At 36.3% G+C, this 20,374-nt stretch overlaps 1 protein-coding gene across 1 annotated transcript in view; it reads right to left on the bottom strand.

The window, feature by feature from the left end:
* The window catches only part of TXNRD1 (thioredoxin reductase 1), a 40,529-nt gene that overhangs the window by 15,200 nt on the left and 4,955 nt on the right, over positions 1 to 20,374 (bottom strand). Inside the window, exons 3-12 of the mRNA XM_075209307.1 lie at positions 14,378 to 14,487; positions 10,975 to 11,097; positions 10,765 to 10,837; positions 9,720 to 9,839; positions 7,818 to 7,960; positions 7,080 to 7,195; positions 6,330 to 6,555; positions 3,509 to 3,598; positions 1,708 to 1,784; positions 159 to 315 (exon numbers count right to left, since the gene is read on the bottom strand). Coding sequence (XP_075065408.1) covers positions 159 to 315; positions 1,708 to 1,784; positions 3,509 to 3,598; positions 6,330 to 6,555; positions 7,080 to 7,195; positions 7,818 to 7,960; positions 9,720 to 9,839; positions 10,765 to 10,837; positions 10,975 to 11,097; positions 14,378 to 14,487 — 1,235 coding nt within the window. The remainder of the gene's footprint in view (positions 1 to 158; positions 316 to 1,707; positions 1,785 to 3,508; positions 3,599 to 6,329; positions 6,556 to 7,079; positions 7,196 to 7,817; positions 7,961 to 9,719; positions 9,840 to 10,764; positions 10,838 to 10,974; positions 11,098 to 14,377; positions 14,488 to 20,374) is intronic.

Raw genomic sequence — 20,374 nt, 5'->3', positions numbered from 1 at the left:
AATTGTATTTCTATTTGTCTTATGCTGTACTTTTGAAAGGGCATGCCATTTTACAGAGCCTCTTGTGAAAAATACATATCATAGGCACTTCCAGAAAAGAAACCTAATTGCATTCTTATAGTAATCAGAACACACACATCAAATGTGAGATAACTGACCTTTAAAGTTGAGTCTCCATACAATCTCCTGGCCAATAGGCGACCAGCTTGTATAGCTACTGGGGTAAGCTCTAATTTGTCCTCTAGCACATCTCCGATCGCATAGACATAAGGCACATTTGTCTGCTCTTCATCATTGACTGGAATCTTTCCTGTTCTGCAACAAAATAGATTGAAAATATTTTCATTCTTAAAATGACACATTAAAAAGTACTGATCTTTAGTTAACATGCCTCCTATTGCAAGTAAAGCGCTTTATAACCACTGCCAGGGCCTGATCAACCAATCGGCTGATCAGGCTGCAGCCTGGGACGCTAAATCCGGGGGTATTTAGTGTCGGCACACAGAAATAATTTTTTGGGCTGTCCTATCCTTAATGAATCAGGCCCTGCGTGTTTTATGCATTTATTAATATTTTACTAATGTGTTTAATATATATATATAAGTTGGGGAGGGGGGGCGGCAACCGGTGTGTTAGCCTAGGGCAACTGGAACCCTTAATCAGGCCCTGACCACCGCTTTCATTGCATGAAATGTTTCTATTTTTCTCCTAATTTATTGCTCTGTTTAGCCTCATTAAAGGAATCATATGACACTTTTGTGTGTTTTAAGACTTGTTTTTTCATTGAGTAAAGTGAGCATAGAAATGAGCTTGTCAGCCAGTGCTAAATACTTCCCACTAAAAGTGTAGATGAGACCTGATTTACGCCAGCTCAGAGCTGGTACAAAATTGACATCCTTCTGCCAAGAACATATCGCTTTGCGCTCCTCCGCAGCATAACTGTAATGTAGCTTTATATCTCTTGAATAGCACATCTTGCACAATTGATAAAATCACTACTTAGCATAGCCTAACGTCAAATCTGACCTGCCCCTCTCATTAAATTAAACTTTTTACTTTTTCCCCAAGATGCTACTTGTTCGAACCTTTATGTTTCATACATCAGACAGTAAATGGACATCAGGGCTAACTAAGGTATGTGAATTGTAAATACTTATTTGCCTCGTGCTAATGTATCCTCTAACTGCATATAACACTTCTGATTGTTTTATCATAGTAAAGAAGGAAAGCCTGCCATGTGGTAGGAAGACTCAGCAGTATCTCTCCGGAGAAGTTGTCCCAGGGTGGGATGTGAGCAGATGTTGTAATGTGTTTGGGGTTTCGTATCCCTTTAAAGGCAATTCAGATAATGTTTCATGATCCTATTTTATACATAGAAAGTTAGCCTTCAGTCCCACAAACCGAACCTCAAACTTAGGTGCATCACATAGAAAAAGCACAGAAAATACCAGTGCCGCCTCTCCATGTTTTCCTGCAGTCATTAATAACCCACAATGTGCTCAGATTAACCTTTCCAATAGCAAAACAGGGAAATTGTTTTCTGAACATCAGGTATGTCAAACATATGAAGACATGTTTCCAAGGGTGGCAGCTGCAGTTTCCGCCTACACAAGTGAACTAATCAGCCATAATCTCATGTACCCTCAGGTATACTGATGTAATGATATGATAAACATACACACACTAATGGTAGGTTGTGACACTTACTTTTCATTGATCCTAACTCCAGGTATATCCAGACCGATATTTCTTGTGCATGCGTCTCTTCCAATTGCTAGTAATACCTGCAAAGTGTAAGCAATCTCTTACTTTCATTCATATATAAATGGCATTATACACTGATTAAAACTGAAAAGCAAAAAGAAAACATGAATCAGATCCTTGTTGTACATAGTCTAGTCCAGTAACTACCAAGCTTCAACCTTTTTACACTGGGAACACCCCACAGATTCCCCCTGCCCCCTGGGAACTGCTAAATGTTTCGCAGCACTTCGCCACAAATACACTCTGGTTTTGGTTGCTCTTGATGCCCAATATATGTAAAACCATTTTTAATGTCATCATCATCATCATCTATTTTTTTTTTTTCTTGCATCAATTTGAGAGATTATCTGTTTGTGGGTCATAAAGAAGTTCTGGAGGTGTAGTTGGCAATTCAGTACATGGCTGATCAGATTCAGAAGTTGTTGCTGCTGCAATGTGCGTGTTTCTAGGCCAAGAATTTTACTTCCCTTGTTTAACCAACGAACCATCATCATCATCATCATCATCTATTTATATAGCGCCACTAATTCCGCAGCGCTGTACAGAAAACTCAGTCACATCAGTCTCTGCCCTATTGGAGCTTACAGTCTAAATTCCCTAACATACACACACACACACTCACACACAGACAGACAAAGAGAGACTAGGGTCAATTCGATAGCAGCCAATCAACCTACTAGTATGTTTTTGGAGTGTAGGAGGAAGCCGGAGCACCCAGAGGAAACCCATGCAAACACCAGGAGAACATACAAACTCCACACAGATAAGGCCATGGCCCGGAATTGAACTCATGACCCCAGTGCTGTGAGGCAAAAGTGCTAACCACTGAGCCACCGTGCTGCCCATTGTCAATTCTAGTCAGAAAGAGGTGATTAGCTCTTTGCTTATACTTGTTATTAACTATTCAAGCTAGGCAAAAAGCTATCTAGTCCACTGAAACTGCTGCAAACAAGAATAGACTGCACTGTTACTACAGTAAGGTATCTCAAGATACTGTAGAACTACAAGTACATTGCTTGTTACAGAAAACCTTTGGCAACATGCAGTTCTCCAGACAGGCCATTCTGATAACACTAACTCCTCCCTTCCTGGCTCCCTGGCTGGACATGATATGTCACTGACATCAGACACACACCACAATTCGATCCACTTGACAATAAGGACAATAATGCAGCCATTATTGATTTTTTTTTTCTGAGAACCCTCAAGGAACACCCCTAGGGGATCCCGAACCCCTGGTTGGGAATCACTGGTCTAGTCTATCTATTCTTTTTTTTTTTTTTTTTTATATTTTTGAATGGTCAAGTAACAAACAGAACCGAAATGCACTGTCAGTAAAAAAACAAGCAATAGAAGCACATCACAGATAACATAATATAAAATCAGTATAAAGATATAAATATAGTCTATCTATTCTTAAAGTACTCCTCACATATTCTGTAGTTGACATATTTCTAAAATGTAATAACAATATCTTTAATTGCAACATTCAGGCATTTATATTTTAGGGTACAAGACAGAAAGAGTTTGGATTTTTAAATTCCCTTGCATAACTTGTTTCAGCAATTGCTTATTTGCATGGAAATCTTTGGCAAAACCGCTGAAAAAAATGGTTTACCATATTAGCAGAAACCAATTACTTAGTAGTATCTACCACTTTACATGTAATGCTGGTTAGCCTGGAAGGAAAATGTATTTTCCAGACTCTACGGAGTGGGTTGATTATTTTGTGCTCATTACTCACAGTATTGTATTCTTCAATCATCTCTGCACCATCAGCTGACTGAGATGTCACCTTTAACCTCCCTGGTGTTCCTGCTTCCATCTGCTCTATCTGCCAAGAAAAGATAACAATATTCCATGTGAAAGAATATCTACAGCCACGATAAAACTAATCATAAGCACAAGACTGAATCAGTGAATAAGTCGTATTACACAGCAACAGTGCAGGGTATTAAAGTACAGGTAATGATATCAGCACATGTTCTCTAGCTCAAGTCATGGATAAATAATTGTATCGAGAGCTCTCCTACTTGTTATTTGCAACTGTTAAAGGGGAAGTGCACTAAATATTTATATTTTTTTACTTGTCATACAATGCTAAAACATCAAGGTTACATCCAGATGGGTGGTTCCCTTTTTAGAGCAAATTCAGTATTTTTACATTTCAGATATACTCCTAAAATGTCTCTCCATTCACTTAAATGGAATTTCAAAAAGCAAAAAAACTTTTATGAACATCCCTGGTGCTGTTTTCTTTGATAGAAAATGTCAGGGACAGGTGTGCAGTAGAAGCACTGCCTCATTTTCCTTGCTCATGAATGTGGCGACAGGAAAAGAAAACCTATAGCATTTTTAAAAAAGTAAAAAAAAAAATACCCTGGTTCTAGCCTTAAAGCGATCCCTAACGTTTCCATCTGACTACAGTTCTTTTCAGAAATTTTTGTGTCCCAGGGATTCTCCTCTAGGGATCCTTTGTACTTTGATCAAAAGATCTGAGTATGTTCTGCTAACAGCAAGTCAAAGGTGACAGAATAAAAAAAACTAACACACAACTCACGACTTGGAAAAAATCAAAAGTAACAATCAGATAGATTTCTTTGTTGCTGAGGTCAGCAGTGAACAGAGGAACTCAATGTGAGAAGATCGGAAAAAAAGCTACCTAAATAAAGCTCTATTCTATACTAGGGGAATAAAATAAGGCAAAAATGAAAGGGTCTTGATCATTATAGTATTTAACTGGTGCCTGGTTAAATATGTAAACATAAAAAGATGTTGCTTGTCTTCAAAGTTTATTATAAAAGGCTTCATCTAGGTGTGAACAGGGCTGGCACAGGTGAACCGTTACCTAGGGTGTTAAGGGTTAAGGGGTGTCTAAAACACTAAATAAGTCAGATAATGTCACTAATTCAGTGTTTCTATTTACCTTATGGTGCCCCCACATTGGGCTCCAGCCGCTGACATGGAGATGCAGCTGTCGGCAGATCCCAGAATATTATCTCTTCTATGTTGGTAAGGGGCAGGGAGTGTGGCACTGGGCTATGTTGTCGCTGCCCTTGCTCTATACAAGGTAAGCAGTGAGGTTACAATGCGGGAAGGGGGGCTGAGGCTACAGGCCGTACTCCCTTGCACTAGATAAGAACAAACTATGTTGCACTACTGGAGACTGTAATCACTGCATGGCATTGTTGCAAACAAGTATTGCTTAGACAAGAAGAGAGCAAGTTGTTTGAGTATATATTTGTAATATGTTTTAGTAATAAATGGAAACAAAAACCTGAGAAAATCTATACACTCATTACATGGCCATTTATTATATCAGATATAATTTGGGTCTTGCTGTGTGAAAACTTATGTAGTCAAGACTTTATGAATTTGCAATACTTCTCTAATTGTTCATGTTGTGCTCTGTAGGTTTCTAAAGAAAAACTCCTATTATGATTTATACTGAAATATATTTTAAAAATGACAAAATGTGACAAAAGTGTAAAACAACTTTTACAGGTACTTTATAAGGTCTAATTTAATATAAGCAGATGTAAAACATTTGGCAATCTCCCGTAATTATTTTCGTCTGTTGACACTGAGCTATTTAAGAAAACAGTGATGTGACCACGCTTAAAAGCAGCAACCCCATGAAAAATGAGGTGTGCTTTTAAAAGCTAAATCACTGTGGCAAGATATAAGAAGAACCTGGGTAATTACCATTGCTCCGTGGTTATTTTCTTCAAGCTGCTATTCATGATTATAGTTCTGCATCGTTTGCACAGTGTCATGTGACTAACATAGCAACCACAGTCACATGATGCATTGAGCAAAGAGACTTTGGAATGCCCATCCGAGCTCAATCTGCTCATGCTCTGTAAAATATTCCCCCTCCTCTACCATCATATGACCACAGAGGCTTCCTATACAGTACAAACAGCAGGAATGGAAACCATGGAAAGCTAATTGGCAGCCATAATTATCTCCCCTCCAGAGACATTTTAAAAAAAGAGCTAATGATTTGTAGGAGAACTAAGAAAGCTAAGCTAAGACAAATGAGATGCATGCTTAAAAGATACTTAACTTGTTACTTAAAGAAAATAACTGTCTATGTGGGATTGAAGTAAGTCCAAAAGCTATGTATGAGGGATGATAGACCAGCTATGTTGTGCAAGCATGTAACATACTGGATTTTTTCTTTACACACCTTTTTACCTAAATGTTTTGCTGATTCTTTTGACTTTTTAGATTTTTCATTTATTGTACATTTATTGTGTAATCTGTATATACTCTCTCAACATCTGTTTATTGTATTAATTGGATTAGATTTATGCTAATTGTTTCAGTTGTCACTTCATTGGGTGATCTATATTTGGCTTTACTTGGCATTACTTTTCATGCTCTCCATTCTGAACATAATTTACATACATATACAGATGGATCATTTTTCACTGGGACAAATTGCAAGACTGAGCTTCAGTCCCACAGGACTGGAATAGAAGCACTCAAGTGCACACATATAAAGATGTTGATATCGTCACCATATATAGGGGATTTTAAGCCAAGAAATTAGGTCATACCTTTATTGGCACAAAGTGTTTGATAAACTTTACTCCGTGCTCTTCCATGTGTTCCCCAATCTTGTTAGCCATTTGCTGGTCAAAACCTCTCAATAGAATTGAGCGCACCATAACAGTAACATTCAGGCCCAGACCTGCCAGGAAGCCAGCGCACTCTAGCGCAACATAGGATGCGCCAACCACCAGCGTCTTCTCAGGGCAGTAGGGCAGTGAGAAGAGGTCATCACTGAAATAAAATTAAGTAGAGATCCTTGGTAAAAAATGTAGAGTTAAAATAAGTGAGGTAAAAGCTTATGCAGTTCAATACATAATGCTATCCCAACATAACGTATGAGTTATAATTAGTGCAACTATTAGTTACAAACCTAAGCACCTAGTTCAGCACTTTCTTAACCATTTGTGCTTGGGACCCAAACTATGTCTGCGAATCCGTTACCGAAACAATAGTTCTGTTTTTAATTAATAATATACTTCTATTTAACTCTAAATTGTGTAAAAATTAATAAGAACATTATTGAATGAATATTTTTGTACAAAATTAAATAAAATTGGGTTAAAAATTAGTTTCAATTGGAAGCATGGAAAATGAGGATCACAGAAACCCATATAGAATGTTGTGGCAAGCAGGGACTCATGTTGTAGGGGAAATTTTTAATCTAAATTTTCGCATATGTCTATAAAAATTGCTTTATATTCAGCAAGCATCTTCTTCAGTTACACAATACACCAAATGGTTGACGTGGTTGGTACCTTGTAATGCAGTATTCCTTGTCTCCGGGTATACCAAGGTACCGTGGTCTTTCTCCTGTAGCTATGAGAAATTTTTCTGCTGTAAAAAACTTCACTTTCCCTTTTGAATTTGTTGACTGTAGAATAAAAATAAGCATTTTGTATAGTTTGGTTTGTTAATGGAAATAATGCAGTGAAATAAACAAAACATTTACCTTTAAATATCCATGTATCAACAAGACATATATGGGGGAATTCAATTAGCCGTGAAGTGTCTCACGGATGTTCTGGAGACACTTTGCAGTAGAGATCTCCTCTCAGTAGAGAAGATTATAGCAATTACGGTAGAGATTTCTACCGTAATTGCCGGGAATTGGCGCAGCGCCATGTCCGTGCGCCACATCGTCGGCAACTGAATAACCCCGATAGGGACTCATTAGGATTAAATACAGCTAGAAGGTGAAATTTTGCACCTTGATAAAACCATATTGTACAGCAGAGGGGACGGCAGATTTAGGGTTTGGAGGGGGTGCTTCCTAGTGGAAGTCTAAACCGAAGTGTAAAAATAAGGCTGTCCAGTATGTATGCGCTACACGTCTCATTACATTAATATTGGAACTTTTCTTTTACATGTAGACTTGTTAAATGCCAGTAATAGCTATCATGTATACCCAACTGTGTATTTCCATGCCATATACATTTTTAAGACATCCAATTGGTGGTCCCTAAGTCTGTCTACCTATGTGGACATGCTCATACCTTGATCTGATGTGGTCCCACAAACTCTCCAAAGCCATTTTCATATTTCACTTTGTTTTCTATAAGCGACACCCTGTAATTCCAGTTCAGAGAGCCAATGTAGTTCTGGATAGACTCGCTCATAGCTTCCCAGTTGTGTTGCACTGGTGAGACCAACACAAGAGACTTGATTATCTATTCAAATAGCTATACAAATGCTCAGGAGTAAGAATAACGATGGGAAATCATAAGCAAGCTAAGTAAAGGTATATTTTTTTTTACTCTAGTTTTAAATGATATATTGTATTACAGTGTACAGTGTCATGAGCCTAGCAGAAGTCACTGCAGGTGAATAACTGCACTAGGTATCTGTGACACCTCTGAAACCTGAATATTGTCTAAGTACCCAAAAAGGCTGCCTTCACTGTGTGCAGACTCTGGGACCACCTTAAAAATAATATATTTGTAACATACTAATAAAGGCTGATGAAAATTGCATCTACATGATTAATATAATTACTATAATCCTGAGATATGCCAATGTGTTTGAATATGTGACTTCAAGTAATTACTGAGTGACATAGAATGCTCACTTTAACTGAAAAGATCCAGGAAAGTTCAAACCTGTGATTGTTTCCCAACATTAATTCAGTAAAATCTAAAATTTAGCAGTGCATTGATCTGTGAAAAAAAATCCTTTATTATTATATGTAATTTGCAGGTATAGTCACTATTATTCTTCCAATGTGTGCACCGATGTGGAAGCAATCATCTATTACTAATCAGCCATCAGTTGTATAATACAGAGGAATTATTATATAATAAGTGGCTGGTTATCAAATGTTTGTGGTAATTAATGCATACATTCTTATAAGCAAAATATCTATTTATTAAATATATTTAATATTCATTAATTTAATTTTCTTAAAAAAAATGTATAATAATCCTAAAACATCTTATCTTCTGTTTCTCCACCTTCAATTGGAACTGTTGCTTTTCTTTCTTTTTTTTTTTTCAAGGACTAAAACTAAGAGTAGCCCATCATAGAAACAAACCTACCAACAACATATACAGTAGGTATAACATACAAAGAAAAAGAGCAAAAAGAGATTGTAAAAATAAATGAACACAAAATAAAGAGCTTAAAATACTGTACATTATATTTAATCAAACTACGCTTTTGCCTGCTTTTACTACATTGTGTAAATAAATATTTTTCTTTTTGGTATTTTGTCTACATGACTTGCTTAAATAACGTTTTCTAAAGATACCAGTGCTATCATCACTAAATAGAAATCAATTTACAGTCACTGGCAAGTCTATGCAAACACAAGATTTGTGTTGTTTATACATATTGAAAACTATTATTCATATCAGTAAGATCATTCTAGTTCATGTCTATAGTCTATAACTTATATATTTTGCACTGAATGCAATGGAAGATTTTTTTTCTTACTAAAATACACAGTAATCATCTGTTTTACTGGACATTAGAATAGTCAGAGAGCTCAGCTAACAGTATTCAAATTAATTCCACCCATCACACCATGTTTTGGGGTCTCGCTGTGTCACATGGGGACTTTACTAATTAGCGCTTTTCCAGCACTGAAAGCCCGGTGTTATTAAGCACTTAATAGCTTCCATAGTGACAAGTTGAAGTGAGAGGGGAACACCCTACATTTGACACATGAGAGTGATTGCTTGCAGCATCTCCAGAGTTTATTTATTCCTCTGTGACTGGGAAAACATGTTCCACTTTCACCTCAACTTGTCAGTGCAGGAATGATTGAGTGCTTCTGAATTCTGAGCTGTTCTACCTGAAACAGCACTAGTCTTTAAAGCCCCTGTATGACACCGCCCTAGGAGTGAGTGGGGCCAAAAAAGAAAGTGCTGTTTGGAAACGATACTCTATTGATGACCTACCGTTATCTTCAATTTTCCATCCATATTTGCAAGAATCTTTCAAAGCCTGTCTCAGTAGGGCTGCCTGATGCATCAGCTTCTTGGGAATGCAGCCCACATTAACACACGTTCCTCCAAGACCTAGAAATATTTGAAACAATATCCTACCGGTAAATACACAAATAATGGATTTAGCAAGAAAAGAAAGCATCATGTAAGGGGTGAAAGGCATAGGACACCCAAGTACTAAGTTCCCACTTATAAGAATGCACAACCAAATTGTTAAAGTTACAAAAATGGTTAGCATATCATAGTAGAAATGGTGAATGGAGGTTTTCAACCACAAGACCACAACAGGGCTACATGGGACTATTCCACCCAATAATATTGAGTTGTTTGAGTACCCATCACATGTGATGACTGACTGATTAGACCGGGGGAACCAGGACAGCCAACAAACTGCACTTTCAGTAAACCTCCATCCTATCACATTTATACTGATTGCAGAACAGAGGATTAGCAGCAAATATACTGCTTTGTTAACCCATAAACCATGTAGGTTATAATTCTAGTTAGTGGCTGCGAGCAAGGCAGAGAAAATGTGCACTGATACTTGGAACCATAAAGAGAGATTGACTAAAGTAATAAAAAGGTTTATTGGATTTTATATATATTGTCAAAAGATATAAGGGAACACACACGATGTAAATAAAATGAAAATGAAAATATCATGTAAGATGTAGGAATGCACTTATGTAGAGATCTAATTACTTAAATAAAATCATTGAAATTACTTCATGCTCTACAATAGAAAGCATATGATTTTGCCAATTATTTCATCCACATTACTTTTATCAAAATTAATGTGTGTGTGTGTAAAAATAAATACATCTGAATGCTGGATTTTATTTAATTTGATTATGTTTAATATTTTTATGTCAGAGACATCCTAGTCCCTGACACCAGAAGGCCAAGCCTTACGTCTCCCGCTTATTAACATGTTGCTATCTGTGGAAATGCGAATGTGTCCCACTAGATTCTGGTTCAGCTGTCATTTCCAACTTACCCCATGTGGTTCCTAGGGGGGATGGAGCAACATAATCCAGTACCAGTACTTTCTTGCCATACTTTGCAGCCTCCTGGTAGGAGAATGTGACAACAGCACAAATTAGATATTTGTTGCACACCTAGAGAGCAACCTAGATATTGACCATGATCCCTGGATATAGAATGGTCTATCTCCTGAGTCTCTAAATCATCAATAAATCATTTGTACCTTAGAAGCAGCTAGACCTCCTGACCCTCCTCCAATAACAATCAGATCGTAATCATAGGTATTCTCCTTGGGTTTATCCTCTTTATCTTCCAGCAGTTTCTGAAACAGACCACCCTTAGACAGCTGGAAACAGGAAGGAAAAACAAAGTATAATTATGCTTATAACCAGTATCAATGGCAAATAGAAATGGCTGAGTGAGACTGCTGTTGATTAATATACACAACACCATACTTCAAAGCATGAACTAGTTCTGAACACATAATAAAAGTGTACATAAGATGACTAGGATCCATGAATGTATAGTGCTCGTCTATCTGGTACTTCAGCTGACGTGAAAAATCCCCAAGCTGCAGTATGTAAAGGGCTCAGATGCAGAGGACGTTTATTCTTATATCCAATAACACTGATAGAAAATGTTAATTAAATATTTTCAATCCATTCATTATGTAGCATTGCAATTTTAATACTTCATATTGACTTCATGGGCAGCATACATCAATCATATTGTGGAAACAACAGTACATTTCAGTGCACAATTACTTGATAGCTTTATTTTTCTGTCCCCACATTATAAATTTGCCTCCCCCTCCAAAGTAACTTGGTTTTGCTCAGGTACAAAGTAACTCATTTTTTATGCATTGCTCTCCTTAATGAGACAGGCCCATTGAGTGTAAATATAGGGCACACCAGGCTAAGGCAACATAAATGCTAATCTTCACATTTATTTACATATTTTATACATGGGGAGGGGGTCTGTAACAGATCCTTTGCCCCTAGGTGAGTGACCTTTACTATGTTGCCCCCATTTCGGGTGAAACAGTTCTGGGTTTGCACGGTGTGATGGATGCCTGATCGCTATCAATAGAGCAGTACAAATTTGTCTTTAGTTACTGTGTATTATAGCAGCTATTTTCTTTTACTTTCTCTCTTGCGTTATATTCTTTGCTAGCCTGCCCAGTATTTAATTGGCTGTATGTAGCAATTCGGTATTGATTAATATTTGAATAATTAATGCTTACAAAGTTAACATGGGGTGATAATAGATGTAAAGGCAACACACATTTATTTGTATGCTGATTCATACAACTTCCAGTTATGCTGACTTCATCAGATGGGAAGATCTTTTCATCTGACACATAACTTTCCAGAATTAAGAAACCTCTGATGATGTGCTTGGGTGTGTCTACGGTGTGTCTACTCTTCCAGGAAGCAAGTCACAACCTCACATGACTTGTGCTACGGATCTGAGCTTATCAATATAGGCTGTCCTACTTATCACAGTTTGGAGTGTATAATAGTAATTTTAGTAATAATATACAGGACAAGCTCAGTATAACAATGTATCTGCAATTTACTAGTGCGACTGATTCAGTTAAACACTATTTATTTGCAGCACTTTAAGTATATCTGTCCCACTGTTTCAAAAGTAATAATAATAAACAAGCAATGAGTGTAAAAGCATAGTAGCTAAGTATCCTTATTAACTCACAAACCAAATCAACTATAAAACTATTTCATTTCCTTTGTCTTGTATCTCCTGCAAAAACAGTGTGGGCATTATTTACGTTAGCTCTTGGTGTGGACTTTGCTCTTAATTCTTGTGGTCACGGAAAGCTTCTCGGGACACAGTGAGCCAGTACATGAGATGCCCACCTTCTCATTAAAAGCCTCGATATTTCTACCTGCCCAGAGATAGCTAACTTTTTACAGACATGTAAAAAGGGGAATTTAAGAGAAAGTATGTAACCCAAAGTAAATGTACTGTAACTGTAGCCTATGTTTAATGCACATGTGCAATGAAGCCCTGTATTGGCTTCACCATACTTGCTCAGAGATGACGTTGTAGGCAGTGGCAGAACTACCACCATTGCAACAGCAGTAGTTATGATTCAGGTAACAAATCCACACTTAAGATGACAAATTTATGCAAGAAGACAAATAATTACCATATACAAAAAGATCATGAAGATATATATGTTATTCATAGCAGAAATTCATATTTCCTACTTAAGTGATTTAAAAATACATTATGATTAGAGAACGGGGTTAACCAAACGGGTATGAAAAAATACTATCAGTCATTTCCATACTGTGTTTTGTAATCTTGCCCCCCTTCAGGGAGGACTATCAGATATAAGTGAGGGTTAACCCAACTAACTCTCAATCAGAAATTGCTTTCAACCACTGCAAACCTTACAGAGCAAGGTATAAATGTGGAAAAATATTTCTTACATTGCTTTATGTCCAAAGGTGAGACCAACATTTCTATATTGATATCTCCTGATTCTGATCAGTGTATATAATTAGAATGTGTTTCAGGGAGTTCCAGCAATTTGAATTTCACATGTTCATTTAATTTGCTGAATGATGCACTAAATAAACATATTGATGCACATGGTACGCCTTTATTATGTGCATGTGACTGCAGGTTTAAGTTATATTTAAATGTTATTTATGTTTGTTGAGTGTTAATAGTGGTTATTGACTTTGGTGTTTATACATGTATTTCTTTTTTCATTTTTATGATAGGATTGTAGTGGGTTTCTATTTTCTTTCTCTTGTGCTACATGTCTAGAATATAGGTCTATCTAGCTGAAAGCAAAATGTGAATGACATAAAAACTTCACTTAAACCTATTCGCACACTAATATTAAGGTTGGTATAAACTGAGATAAGTACATGCATTAAACCACTGCAGAATAGCAAACATGATAAATTGCTACATATTTACAATAGTACTACAAACATAAAGATTTTTTTTCCTAATAAAGAGACCTATTAAAACAGGGTACAGCTGGTAGATCTGAGTGTCTATAAGGTGTTTAAAGTGATATTAATATGGCAACACATGCATACTTACTTTAATGCCTATTTAAGTATAGATATTTATTAATATAACAATGTACCGTCTTGTAAGAGTGTTTGTGTGGTGGTGTAAACACAGCATAACTGAATCCATATTGTGTATGGTTTTAATACTTTCTTGTGTTTGGAACTTTATGTATTAAGGATTTTATTATTTTATATTATTTCTGAAACTATGGCACATTGGGTGTACACTTCCATAGATGTATTACATCTAGAAGGAAATTGATCTGTGTATTATGTTCTTATTGTAGGCTGACAAATATTTAAAGGAAAAGTGATTTTTTTTAATAAAAAAACAATGGATCTTTAGCTTTCGGTGCAGGTTGCTTTGTAATGTAAAATATGTATTTTTAATCTATTTGTAATAAGTTATTTACCTTCACAGCTGTGAAATCACAAATTGTCCACTATCCTGTCTTGACAAAATTGAATACAACTATAAATTGCTAAACTTTAAGAGCATTCCCTGTACTGGAAAATTAATAAATCAGTATTACAACAATGCACAAAAATGAATGTTCAGCTACACAGTACCTGAATAACTTCAGTGTAGTCACCAATAAGCTTGTCCTTCACAAAAACATTGGGTAAAGCCATCTCCATGGTATATTCATAAAGTTCTTCTTCGAGTTCTTGCCCGTTGTCTGTGAAAGATATCAAATGTGACATTCGCATTTATAAACTGTGCTCTCAGGATGAGCCAAAATAGGGAGGGGCTGTTTCATAACCAGCAAGTCTCTTACTTCCTCCCACCTCTTATTCCTCACTGTGTGTGAGTAACCGTGACTTGCAAACTTCACCAGGTACAGGAAATATTTAGGATGACATGTATACTTGGGCATAGAAAATATCCCTAAGAAACCACCGTAGCCACAATAATACATGTATTTTCTGTCATTTTAAATGTAATAATGACATTCACAACGTGATCCTTTCCATTGGCTTGTGGTAATCATGACTTGGAATTTGAAATGAACCAAAAACTCAAACATTGTTTCTATTTATTTCTTAGTTTCCTAGAATCATTGAGATTTATTCTATATAAATGGGCAAATTCGGCCAGATTGGAGTAAAGGTTTCTCAAACTTTGTCAGGAATCAGCTGTGGACTTTAAGGATTGTCCCAAGCACATTTCACCACTGGTTAGTGGCTTCCTCAGTGGGTTCTATGTCTAGAAACACTACAGTCCACAGCAGACCCCAGACAAAGGTTGAGCTGTTTTACTTACTGCTAAGTATCTAATTAGTATTTCATTTGTATTCTTGCCATTTTCTATTTTATTTATTTGACATATTATTTGTTATTTTTTTATTTTATTATTATATACTTTATTTCTTTTATTTTTTTATAGGTTTTTTATTATTTAATGTATTATACTTTATTTAATTCACTTCTATTACTACTCACTTCACTCGACTTATTCTCTATCACTACCTTTACCCACGAGCTGCACCACCACAATTTATTTATACCATTATATACTGCCACCCACCATCTCTTAAACATAACCGTTGAGCCCAACTTGGCCTGCACATCCACCAAACGCTTAACTATCTTCCATTCATTCCTATTTTTCCATAGTTTGACCACTTGATCCATTTTTATTCACTTATTTTATATTTATGCCAATCATTTACCAATATATATTTAAACGCTGTTCCTACCACTCTTGTTATCGAAGCCATCAATACTATGCTAAATATCTGTTTTCTGCTTACTTAACCCTAGAAGTCTAATGTATTTATTTCAACAAATTCACTATTTTTGAAGTTATTATCATTTATTTATATAATGCCAGAATATCTCACAGCACTTTCTTGTATCCATCATATCCATGTCTAGACAAATATCATTCTATTTAAATTCCTCTAAATAATATTACTATTACTATATTTATTCCTTTTTTATTCTTGATGTTTTAATTTGCACATCTGTTATTTCTATAGCAACTATATATAAATTAATTTCCATTTAATTCCACTATTATATCCACGCCAGTGGTCAAAGTACAAATTTAGAAGTGGATGTATGGAAAATGTAAGGGAATGGAATTTATAGTTTTACAAGGAGGGCAGTAGGAGAAGTGGCGGTATGGCACTGTCTACCAGCCCATTTCAACCACTGATCCACACCATCTTCAATTTTACTTTAATTGCCTTTGCAATCTGCATTTTCTCTCTTTATTGCTCCCATCATTTTATATTTCTATATATCTATATTATGTTAATTCTTCCCAAAACTGATCAACTGATTTTATTTCCAGCTGCCCCTTACTACAACCATAATGCTACATTATCAATAAAAGACATCAACAGAATACATACAGTGCTCTACAGCCACAAAAAGGATCAACATTTGTTTTATAGTCTGACTTGTTGAAAAACTCCAGGTTGTTAGCTCACACAGACTGCCCCCACTACCGCTAATCACATTAGTACATCAGTTACCTCATCTTAATGTTAGTTTTATAGAATTTGATATCCATTATAGAAATTGTATTTAATGTAAAACAAAAAAATATGAAATCAATTGAAAAAATGAAATCAATTCTATACTCTCCCTTTTTTAATAGAATACAATGTAATTCTCACTCCAAAGAAACTTACTCCTTTTTACTTCAATGTCATAATTTTTATAGAATAACCTCCAATATTCAATAATTGATAGCAATTAATAACATAAATATAGATATAAGGACAAGTAACATGAAATAGTTAAGAATGATAAAGTGACACATACAAATATGCATAAAGGAAGTTATCAGGTGAGTTAAAGGAACAGAATATTTCCCTATTGTTATGCCAGAGTAAATTGGTTATGACTACATGTTCAAATGGAACTTTAAGGCACATTTTTTCCTCTGTGACAGGGCCCCAAGCATTGCTGGGTCCCATAGCAGTGGTATGGATAGCTATGGCTAAAGATACATTCTTGATTACATGATATTGCTCAAGTGCATGAAAGCTTCACATATTCAACTTGCAAAGATGCACAATACTATTTTACACTGGCAGCCTCTAACAAGCAAACTTATGCAAATTTTAGTTAAACACAAAGGGCCTGATTCATTAAGGAATGCACAGCCAAGCAAAAAGGAGTACATTTTTACCTTGGCAAACCCATGTTACAATGCAAGGAATGCAAATTAGTTTATTAATTTGCAAGTAAGCAAATTCTGGCTGCTTTTTCATGTATCGCACAAATACTTGATAGCTTTATTTTTACAAAAAAAAGTTCATCTAGGACATGCCCTACCCCAACAATAAATCTATCCCTACATTTTAATTTTATCTCCCCCTCCAATGCAACATGGTTTTGTAAAGGTGCAAATTTACAACTTTTTTTTTTTTTGCTTTGCTTTCCATGATGAATCAGGTACAAAGCGAGTAGGTTAGTTAAAAGTCAATTCCTTAATTTCAAAACGTTTTATAAAAATGATTTATCAACCCCCTGTGCTTTACTGGTGGGAGGTCCGTTCCCTGGGACTCCATTCCTCTGTAGTGTAGGAACCGGAGATGAAATCCACCCTCTACAGATTACCATGGAGGAGCACAATGTCATGCCCACCCACTATTGCTTCATGCCATCACTTCTGTCAGCTCATAAATATTGGAATGTCCCAATGCCAGAATGTACCAGTGTAGTCATTTTGGGAATTCCCAATGCCAATAGTGTAGCTACATGTTGCAGATAGCACAGCATGTATCAGGATTACTATGTGACAATCGCTAACAGTACATCTTTGCTATCTTTACATTGTTATAATGCACTATGATACACTGCTGACATCTGAGCAACAGAATACCACGGCAAGGCATTTTCAATATTATCTATGTGCAGCTGTCTGAAGAATAGATGGAACAGACTGCGGCTGGAATGATTAACTGCTTAGTCACATGGATCACCGTGATCCACAGTTTTACTAGTGTAGGACTTTCTAATTTAATACATAATACAGATCACACAGAACAACAACCACCGTATTTCACAACAGTCACATTTTTGATAGGGTTGTCATGTAATGGTGTAAAAATTTGGGCCCATAATCAATGTTATTGTAGACATATCTGGGTGGATAATTTTGTGATCTATGTGGGTTGTGGATATGCTCATATTTGTTCCAATTTTTTTCCCATGTTGGGTCCATTGAAAGAACCCCTTCCATCCATATACATTCATTCATACTTCCTTTGCTTTCCCAGAGGTAGTGTACTAAAAAGCAATACATGTTGTATTTTTGTAAGCATATCTTAAAGCCATAACACTTCCCACTTCACAACACATCCCCACGTCAACCAAACTTCTGTAAGATAAAAAAGTACACCTTATACATTACATGTAATTCACGTTATACATCTTATAGATGTTTATTAAAGGTGGAGATAATTACGTGCAAGAGAGATATAATTAGTTTTCCGATGAATGTATAAGTACTAACATCTGATCACCTGAGAGATATAAAGAATGACAAAGCACATATGGAAATTTGATAATCCCTTTCAGATACTCATAAACAGGAAAGTTTATAACTGAATTACTCAAACATCCTGTTTAGACTACAATAACACTTAGATATAGGAGTGGTTAATTAAGGGCTCCAACAAAAATAACCAAAACAAAATCTGATTTGATTGGTCAGGATGGATGGTGACAGGTACTAATCATGCTATAATAACTACTAATAGCATGTCAATGAGCATCGAGACCAATTGGTTTCAATGAGGCTTTTGAATGCTGCCTGCACTATTTATTTGTCTTCACTGCAAGTGAACACAAGGGGGTCACTGGAGTTTCCTTCAATGACACCCCTATAGTTGGTCACCACCATATGTCAAACATGATTGTGTTTGCCATGTGGTATCACTGCTGCCAGTGGGCAACCAGCCTAATAGTTTTACTCTTGTCATATGAGACATTCCTAAAGAACATTTGTTAACTAATTAAAACTTTCTGCAGTGGGTATTTGAAGCTCCATGACATTGGCCAGATGACAGCCAGTGGCTTCAATGAGGGTGCTTACAGTACTTGCATGTAAACAACATAATTTGAAAGTCGAGTAACTGTTAGATACACCTTGCATTCTCTGTGACCATAATAATTTATTACTTTCTCCCTGAGAAGGGGTGGATGACTATATTTGTCACAGAGCAGCTACAATTGTAAATGTGACACTGTAAACAGGTTGTAAGACATTCTGCTATGACAATAAAAAAGTGATTTATTTACGAAGCACAATCAATGCACACCGTAAACCCCACTGGTTGTGCACCAGTGTTCCTGGACAGTCCGTCTAGCACACACCAAGGTGCATTCACTAACTAGAAGTGCACTATGTATGGTGGTGCACTGTGCGGAACTGTAAATGTCACTTCAAAGTGACCACTAACACTTGGGGTAGATTTACTAAACTGCGGGTTTGAAAAAGTGGAGATGTTGCCTATAGCAACCAATCAGATTCTAGCTGTCATTTTGTAGAAGGTACTAAATAAATGAAAGCTAGAATCTGATTGGTTGCTATAGGCAACATTCCCACTTTTTCAGACCCGCAGCTTAGTAAATCTAGCCCTTGGTCTTACCATTTTAGAACCAAACACTAAAACAAAATGTAACTTTTTTTTAATTTTCTTTAAATACTACTTTGTTTATGGCTTAAATTAATAGTGAGTTGAGGTTATTTTTTATTATATCTGTCTTTTTTTGTACTTGTGTTTGTGTGAAGCTTTTTATCTCATTGCTCATAGTGTTCTAGAAATGTACCTCTCTGCCAAAATGTATGTGGAAGCGTTACATGGGTCCCATCGAAAGTATACAGATCGCCTGCTCTGTGCTGTTACAAAATTCAAGTAATTTTGGGGAATAAAAATGGCCATGCCACACAGCAAGGAATGCCCAATAATCTACAACCTCTCTACATATTTATCTTTTTTTAACAATCTTGCATCATAAAATTCTAATTTTTGCGCTGGTACACAGAAGTATTCCACCGACTCCATACTGGAAGGAATGCCATCCCTCCAACCAACTCCTCCCTTCTGCCTCTGCAAACTTCTGCTAGTCAGCCAAAGTCTCCATCTCCCTCTGCAAATCCATGCACTTTGGTGCAAATTTAGACACATGCACAAATTAAGTTGCACAACAGGAGCAAAGCAGTCATTCTACTGACTCAGATATAAATGTGGCACATGCCATACCGAATCATAAATTGTACTCTGTACCCAGAAACTGATTCTTTTGTTCCTTTTGATCCAAATCTGTATCTCTCTCTCAATATGGATGTATACAGAATAGATTAACACGTTTTATTTAAAAACTAATTATGTTGTATTATAGGAATTTATAAACTGAGCTACCAAAACCCTATTCCACAATTATGTGCCAATGCGCTTGTTTTAGATGTCTCAGGGCTGGCAAAGTGATAGGATTGAGAAAGTGTCACTACACTCCAGTCAGGGCTTCTCCCATATACTCTCCCTCCACTTCCACTGAGAAAGTGTCACTACACTACAGTCAGGGTTTATCCCATATACTCTC

Source organism: Mixophyes fleayi, chromosome 4 (genome assembly GCF_038048845.1).
Source record: "Mixophyes fleayi isolate aMixFle1 chromosome 4, aMixFle1.hap1, whole genome shotgun sequence".
NCBI classification, from domain to species: Eukaryota; Metazoa; Chordata; class Amphibia; order Anura; family Limnodynastidae; genus Mixophyes; species Mixophyes fleayi.
This window is presented reverse-complemented; position numbering and strand designations above follow the sequence as displayed.